At 48.4% G+C, this 7,967-nt stretch overlaps 1 protein-coding gene across 1 annotated transcript; it reads right to left on the bottom strand.

The window, feature by feature from the left end:
- Positions 1–1,763: 1,763 nt before the first annotated feature.
- dla (deltaA) lies at positions 1,764–7,599 on the bottom strand. Its single transcript, XM_085912718.1, has 11 exons — positions 7,543–7,599; positions 7,093–7,404; positions 6,558–6,618; positions 6,206–6,463; positions 5,146–5,206; positions 4,950–5,080; positions 4,453–4,622; positions 4,148–4,364; positions 3,302–4,067; positions 2,978–3,086; positions 1,764–2,638 (listed from the first exon to the last, which is right to left on the bottom strand). The coding sequence occupies exons 1-11, from the start codon at positions 7,597–7,599 to the stop codon at positions 2,633–2,635; spliced, it is 2,148 nt and encodes a 715-aa protein (XP_085768844.1). The 3' UTR covers positions 1,764–2,632.
- Positions 7,600–7,967: the final 368 nt, after the last annotated feature.

Below are 7,967 nucleotides of genomic sequence, written 5' to 3' on the forward strand. Positions count from 1 at the left end.
GTGACATGAAATGTCCCTGAAATGCGGCAAAGATGAGGAGTGAGCACGAGCGCTCGCGTAATAAGCTAAAATGTCCACTTTTGAACGCCAAACCTCTGGTGCTTTTCTTTTTTGTTTTTTTTCTTTGATTGTTGTCGATGTTGTTTGTGTTCTCTCTCTGGACATATTTACCTCATTTTGCCAGCTGCCAACAAGACGCAGGCGGCGCACTGCTCAGTCCACTTAAGTGTTTTTTGAAATTTTTGTTTTTGTTGGATTTCTCCTCAGCGGCAGAAGTGGTTGTGATGCATTCAAGGACCCGTGTACAGTACTGTAACATGTCGGCGCTTTGTGACGTACTGTGTGATGCTTTTTCTGTTCTTTTTTTCTTCTTCTGGGATCTTTTCTAGAGGAAATCCTCTCTGATGAGCAGTGGCGGTTTTATAAACTTGTCATCCTTAAAAAAAAAAAAAAAAAAGCAAAAAAAGAAAATGCAAGCTGATTTTTTTTTGTGTACGACAAAGGCTAAGAGGCATGATTTTAACCTTTTTCTGACAACTTGTAGATGTTGTAGTCGATGACTTTAATTGAATTTGAAAACTGATTGAGTGATTTCAAGGATTTCTTTCTCCAATTAAACGTCTTCTATGACTGATTTCGCTCCCTGTTATTTTTGTTTGTTTGTATGTGACTTGGATAAAAAACAAATTAGTTATTTTGGGGGTTTAGTTATTTTATTGTTAGAATTAACCTGAATTGTCAATTAATATTTCAGCCTCTAATCTTTACCTTCTCTCCAAAGATGTACAGATCTGAAATGTAAAGCGTCACAACAGCGCCCTCTTCAGGTGTCTGATAGTCAGTACAGCGTTTGACAAATCAGAAAGAAAGAATCTGTTAGAAAGAAAGCATCGTTAACGTGGATCTCAATTTGTTTTTTTTTTTTTTTTGCTTTACTGTCATTGTATCACCGTTTCTAACAAATTAATTTATTCCCAATTTGACCATTTGTTAAGAAAAAAGCAGAGTCCGTGGAGTGCCACACCATGTTTGAACTTTTGTTTTTGTCTCAGTCCATCTGCTGGCGGCCAACATCTGTCACGTTTTTTTTTTTTTTTTTTTTGCTGAGGTTCGAGCCGGGGGCCTTTTGTGAGTGGCGCCATTGTGTGCGCGTCCATTGTGTGTGTGTGTGCGTGTGTGAGAAATGATTTGCAGACATTTGGTGCTCCTCTGAGCATTTTGCAGAGCTTCAACTGCCTGAAAATTGTATTTCCTACATTATGACATGCTTATTACGTGACAAATAATTTGCAATTTTGTCCATTTCAGTCAACGAGCATTTGTGAAGCGCCAAGGAGCATCGGACACAATTCTGCTAACAAATGTCAAGCACCGCTCAGAAGTAAGGTACGAAAAATTCATTTTTCCCAAAATGTTTTTGGCAGCAATATCAATCTTGACGCAATACATGACCAAAAATTGACCCCAAAAAAACTTTTTTTTTTCAACTTTTACTTTCTTTTTAGTTCTTTTGCTGAAGTTTCTTCCCATTTGAGAAGCTGGATCTTTGTTGGTGTTAAATGTAGCAGCGGGAGTGACATTGTCTTGCATGAATAGACACCCCCCTCACACACACACACACACACACACACACACACTTTTCTGTCTCCAAGGAGACACTTTCAAGTCGAGGTGGCAGCCAACAGTGCATCCATTCAAATGGCCGCCGCGGGGTTGACAACAGATTGAGGCCACAGCACACCAGCGGAGCACATTTAGTCTCTTTTTATTATTTGCAAAAATAGTCTTGGCTAATTCCTTCATTGACAAACAGCAGAAGAATAAAATGTACAGCACAATTCCTCTTAAATAACTTTTTTTTTTCATTCCCATTGACCTGAAGTGCCTTTGCAAATATCATCATCCGTCAAAAGAAAGCAACTTAAATAATCCTGACAAACAAGCACAAATATACAATACAAAATAAGAATAACACAGAATGCTTAAATTAACTTAAATTAAATCAGAATAAAATCATAATTTTTTCTCGTTTTTTTTTTCTTCTATTTTACAAAAAGAGGACAATCGGTTTAGAGGAAGAAGAGGACAATGCTTTTGTCACTGGCGTATTGGAGGGCAAAAAAGTTCATAAAAGGTCATAGAGCAACCACCTTTTTACTTATTTTTTTTTATTTAATTTTTTTATTTTTATTTACGAAGAGGCCATTATGGCCAAACATCCGCCGTTTGATGCGGTTCCTGGGTTTGAGAAAAAGGCCTGGGTGCAAACGTTGCAAAAAACAAAACAAAAACAAAAAAACAACAAAAATCCTATCTTGGCGCCTTTTTTTTTTTTTTTTCTGAAATTATTCGTTACAGTCCATTTAATATTTTTCTTCATTTGTACTCCCCGATGCCCGACAAAGAGGCAGAACAGAAAGCTAAGCGTCCGTTTACGTTTAACCGTGAACTTGACATTTTTTTTTGTTCCCCTTACACGAACGACCCCGCCGGTTCCTATTTCCAGTCGAGAACCAGCTCAGTCTGAATATCAGTCAAAGGTCTCAGCAGCAGCGAGCGTAGAGCAGCATCTCATCAAGGAGCATAAAAACTCTCCCATACAGCAAAATGAGCGAGCCCGTCGCCGGCCCCTTTACACCTGCAACAGGTAGAAGATGGTCGTCGGAAACAAATCTGGGACAAAAGTTCAAAGCTCCGTGCGACACAGATATGAAGCAAATAAACCTATTAAAATGAAACATATTTTCAAAACGACAGGGGCTCTAAAATGGATCCCTGTGGCACACCGTAGGACAAAGCGGTAGTCAGAGCAACCGAAGCTAACTCAAAATATTCCGTCTGCCAAAGCGCCCACCTGTCGGTGAAATGGAGCCCTCCGCCCGCCATAAATCCAACAAAAGCAAACTTTACGATCTGTGTTGCACGGAGCCAAAACGAAGCTCCCTTGAGAACGTCAACAAGAAGAACAACAACTCACCTCAGTTGCAATTATACATTCGTCCTTCTCCTCCGACATGACAAACACAGATTTGTACTTGTTGTCCGCACATGCAGACATTTCTGGACTATTTAATTCCGACGTATCGCTGTGGGGAAACAGAAAGGGGGGAAAAAAAAGAGCATTAGCTTAACTTTGCTAGCTTCTTCCACAAGTACGGAATTTCCATCTGAAAAATGAATGAATATTTCAAGACTGTATCTAATAAGTCGTATTTTTCTGGAAATGATGTCATGACGATACTGTATGTATTGCAATTATCAACTCTACTCAAGGTTGGGTGTTGGCGATCTATCTCCCTACCATTTTAAGCGTTTGCTGTGTTTCTCCTCAAACTCAAAGGAGTCCAGGGATTGGCACTTGTCCTCACAGGCCGCGTCTTTGGCCGCCTGCTCATAGTTGACCTCTCGTACCAGGTTGTAGTCTGCGGGCGGCGGTCTGCTCTTGTAGCTCCGCCGTCCGGGCGACGCCCCCTCGTCAGGATCCCCCCCGCCGCACAAGTCCATCTTTTTGTTGATGTTTTTCACCCCCGGAGTCAGCACCGGCGCGCCGTCCCGCTCGCCACGTTGGCAGTTATTGGTCAGATTGTTAATGGTTTCGCCCTCGCCGCCCGTTTCCCCCGAGCCCTCGCGTTGGACTTTGGAGCGGAAGAATCCAACCAGCACGGCGCACCCGGCCAGAAGCAGAAGCACCAGAGCCACGCCGGAGCCGATGGCCATCCAGGGCACCTCGGAACCTCGGATGGCGGCGTGCTCGGGGAGCAGGAACTGGCAGTTGCGGCCGCCGTAACCCGGGACGCAGGCGCAGACGTAGCGGTTGTTCCTCTCGTGGCAGGTGGCGCCGTTGTGGCAGGGGTTGTGCTCGCAGCGGCTAATGGGCGAGCTGCAGTTCCGCCCCGCGTAGCCCGGCGGGCAGGTGCAAACGTAGCCGTGGCCGCCGTCCTGGCAAGTGGCGCCGTTCTGGCACGGGTAGGAGGAGCACTGGTCACCGCTGTGGTCGCAGTTCATGCCCGTGAAGCCGTCCGGGCACTGGCACAGGTACGAGTTGACCAGATCCACGCAACGAGCGCCTGGGGAACGCAAACCACCCGGTCAGGACTCCTTCTGAAACCATCTGCTCTCCGGTTGTCAATGTATTTATTGTCCTCACCGTTGGAGCAGGGAGCGGAGGTGCAGTGGTCTATCTTCTTCTCGCAGGTGAAGCCGGCGTAGCCGGTGGGACACTGGCAGAAGTAGCCTCCGTCGGGGTTGTCGCTACAGCGCCCCCCGTTGGAGCACGGGGCGTCGGCGCACGTCATGGCGCTCAGCTCGCAGTTGTTGCCGTAGAAACCGTGAGGACATTGGCAGCTGTAGGTGTTCTCCAAGTCCTGATGGGGGACGGCAAAAAGACGCCATGTCAAAATAATAAAAAATAAAAAAGGTCTGTTTGTTTGTGCGGCAGGCAACGTGACTCACGGTGCAGCTCCCCCCGTTGCGGCAGGGGTTCCCGGCGCATTCGTTGACTTGGATCTCGCAGCTGGCGCCGCTGAAACCGGCTCTGCAGGAACAGGTGTAGCTGCCCTGGCCCGTGTTGCTACAAGTGGCCCCATTCATGCACGGCTTGTGGTGCGTGCAGTAGTTCAGGTCTGGACACAAGATGCACACATGTGGATTAGCCCCCGCGGAATGTTTGCTCCCGCTGGACTGCGGTTAGCAATTATTCCTGCCCCTGACAACTGGCTCCCCCCCCCCCTCCAAAACCACAGCTGTAGCATTAGCGACTTAGCATTAGGTTTTTTGTTTCAAGAGCACAAGTGGTTCCTTTGATGACTTTCTTTTCAACTGGCTTTTCAGATTAGCGGTACTCTCGGAGAGTTGCAGTACCGCCAGAGAACCGCGGGGGCAGCGGAGCACGATATACGGTAAGTGACGGCGCCACCGATTTCTGTTTGGTTCTTAATAATGATGCTCACCTTGGTTGCAAAAGAGGCCCCCCCAGCCCTCCTGACAGTTGCACTGCCAGGGCTGCTGGCAGGTCCCGTGGAGGCAGCCCGGGTATCGGATGCACTCGTCGCAGTAGCGGCCCTTGAAGCCCACCCGGCACCTGTGGACCAATGGGAGGACGGTAAGAGCGTACTCGGGACAACTTTGAGCCCGGCGGAACCTTACTTGCACTCGCCGGGTTTCTCGCAGAAGCCGTGCTCGTCGTCGCAGCCGGGCAGGCAGATTGCTAAAAAAAAAAAACCCACAAATCAGCATTATTAGCATAAAGCAAACTTTTTTTTTTACACTTGCTTTTTGTAATCTTGTGTTTTTCATTGGCGCGAGTATGTTTTTCTCTTCTTTCTGTGTGTGTGTGTTGATAATGTGTGTGTTTGTGTGAGCACGCGCTCTCACACAGCGCCCCCCCCACCTCTCTCCTTGACCCCACCACCCCCACAGCCACTGTCTTTTTTTTTTTTTTTTTCCCTCTGAGCTGCAGTTCAAAACTCTTTTATTCACTCCACACACACACACACACACACACACACACACACACACACACACACACACACACACACACACACACACTGGTGGTCCCCGATAGATAAGAGTGGACAGCTGGCGAGTGTGTTGCCAGCGTGCGACAGCTGCCCCATTGTCTGAGAGCTGCCGGCAGCTGCCCACTTCAAACAATGACGCCCGCCCCCCCCCCCCCCCATTTCTAAAGCCCCCAACTCCAACCCCAAACCACCAGCGGCAGCCAATCACCAGGCCTGCGTGTCAATTTATGGCACGCGTGACATTATTCACCCCAAAACTTTCCTTGGAATAAATCAAGTGCGCGTGTGTCACATGGGGCAGGGGGGGGGGGCTGCTTGGCGGGTGGGCGAAAAGCTTGTTTACTCCCAGAAAAGTTCTCGACACTAACGGCACATCCTGCTACCAACGCTAACTTTCCTGACGTATATTATCGAACTCCAAAACGTCAGTGTTTGCATGTCCACGTGTCAACTCTTACTCTTGAATAAATATGCCGACTTAGCAGCTAGCACGCTAATTGTGTCGCTAGCCGACCAGAACATAGAAGCTCTTTTGTGGAACATTTACAGCACATATTTCATTTCAATTGAAGGCAACAATTCAACTCTTTAAATTTGGGGCTGCTTTGTTGAGGTAACGTATAGATTTGCTGCAAACGTCAGTCATTGATATTTTCAAGTTGTTCCAATTGTGTGTGCGTACTCACGCTCGGTGCAGTATTGTCCCTTCCAGCCGGCGTCGCACAGGATCTCGCCTCGCTCTCCGCACGTAAAGTGTCCGAAGGCGTCGTCGCGAGGCCGGCAGAAGACGGAGCATCCGTCGCCGTAGTAGTGCTCGTCGCACACGAAGCGGTACGCGTACTTGAGCTCGGTGCGGCCCGCCGTGTGCAGGTCCTGCGACCAATCTTCGCCCACCGTCAAATGGCGCTGAGTACTCATGGTGCTGATCACGCGATCCGGGTTCTCTGTGGGAGGAGACGGAATAGGCGCGTTTGGGCATTTGCTCCCTCTAGTGGTGTGTGAAAGAATTACTTTATGTTATGGTGGGGGTGGTCTTACCTGTGGACAGGTCGTCTTTGGAGTCAGTGTGCAATGCCTCGATGATGAGCGAGAAGGTCCCCTGAGGAGACAAGCGGCTTGGTGAAGCTGCCGAACCCCCAGCGGTGTCATAAGTCAAGCCCCGGAGGGGCGACACGCAAACACGCCCCTCCCCAAAATCATTTCCATCCTCCCTCCGGATCCATCCATCCATCCAAGTTGACCCCGATGGATGGATGGATGGATGGATAAGACGGACATTTAAGGACATTGAGACCAAAATTTGGGATTGGTTAGAACGGCGACTGCGTGGATGGATGATGGAGAATTTGGAGTCTGTTTTTTTGAAGAGGAAAGTGGCATTTCTGATTTTCGTGAAGGCAACAACAGGAGAGAAAGTGAGAAGGAGATCAGTTGTTTTGTAGGGAAAATTGAGATTTCCGATTTTTTTAAGTCGACATCAGACGATGGAGATAGAGAGCACATTGATTTTCCAAGACAGGTGCCCGTAGCACCCCTCCGTCCCTGCTTCCCTCCCTTCCCGCCTCGCGCTTACCGGCCAAGTGAAGCCAAAGTTGATCCTGATGGGGTTGCTGAAGGCGCTCTCGGGGATGGCGTCGGGGATCTGGAAGGAGTTGGCGCCCAACACGGGCGTGACGGCGCCTCCGTAATTGCACGGCGGCTCGGGCGACGCGTTGGGCTGGTAGTGCTTCAGGCACACCCGGAAAAAAGTCTGGCATGCGCACTGCTGCGCGGACGACGACGAGGGGGACCCCCCGCCGCCCCTGCAGCAGTTCCTGTTGCCCTGCGCGCCCTTCTTGTTGAGGAACTCCTGCAGGCGCAGCTCGAACACCCCCGAGCAGAAGCCCTGCGTCCGTGCATGCGCGCGCGAGTGAGCGTGCGCCAGCCAGGCGGCACCAGGAAAAAAAAAAAAAAAAAAAGCGAATTTAGCGACTCATTGCCCAACTCCCAAGTTCACGTTGAAGGAAAACCAAATGCGACTCACCTGACATAGCAACGTGGCCAGCACCGCGACGCCCAGCAGCATATTTAATAAATACATGATAAATAAATAAATACAAATAAATAAAGAAAAAAAGTTTAAACGGGCCCAGTAGGAAGATGCATGGAGCGGCTCATAAAGCGCCACCGCGCATGCGCGTCTCGGGAGAAGTTGAGGGGGAGAAAAAAAAAACAACACAGCGAGACTGTTAATCCCAAAACTTTCTTCCGAGATGAAAGATTGAAAATTGTGATTTAAAAAAAAATGAACAAATAATCTTTAGTTTCAAAATCAAAAGCCTTCCAGTGGCGTTATAATCCCAGACAAAGGTGGCCTTCTCCTTTCCCAATTGAGGAAGAGTCCAACATGTTTCCCTTTCTTGTCTGTCCTCGTCGCCTTCTCCTTGGTCTTCTTTTCTTCACGGCTGT

Source organism: Syngnathus leptorhynchus, chromosome 5, assembly GCF_054491065.1.
Source record: "Syngnathus leptorhynchus isolate UIUO chromosome 5, UIUO_Slep, whole genome shotgun sequence".
In the NCBI taxonomy this organism is placed as follows: Eukaryota; Metazoa; Chordata; class Actinopteri; order Syngnathiformes; family Syngnathidae; genus Syngnathus; species Syngnathus leptorhynchus.

Coding starts and splice junctions, on each gene's coding strand:
- dla (XM_085912718.1), bottom strand. CDS start 7,599: ATGTATTTATTAAATATGCTGCTGGGCGTCGCGGTGCTGGCCACGTTG. Junction 5,081..5,145: donor GAGAAACCCGGCGAGTGCAA/GTAAGGTTCCGC, acceptor ATTGGTCCACAG/GTGCCGGGTGGGCTTCAAGG. Junction 4,623..4,949: donor GGGCCTCTTTTGCAACCAAG/GTGAGCATCATT, acceptor TCTTGTGTCCAG/ACCTGAACTACTGCACGCAC.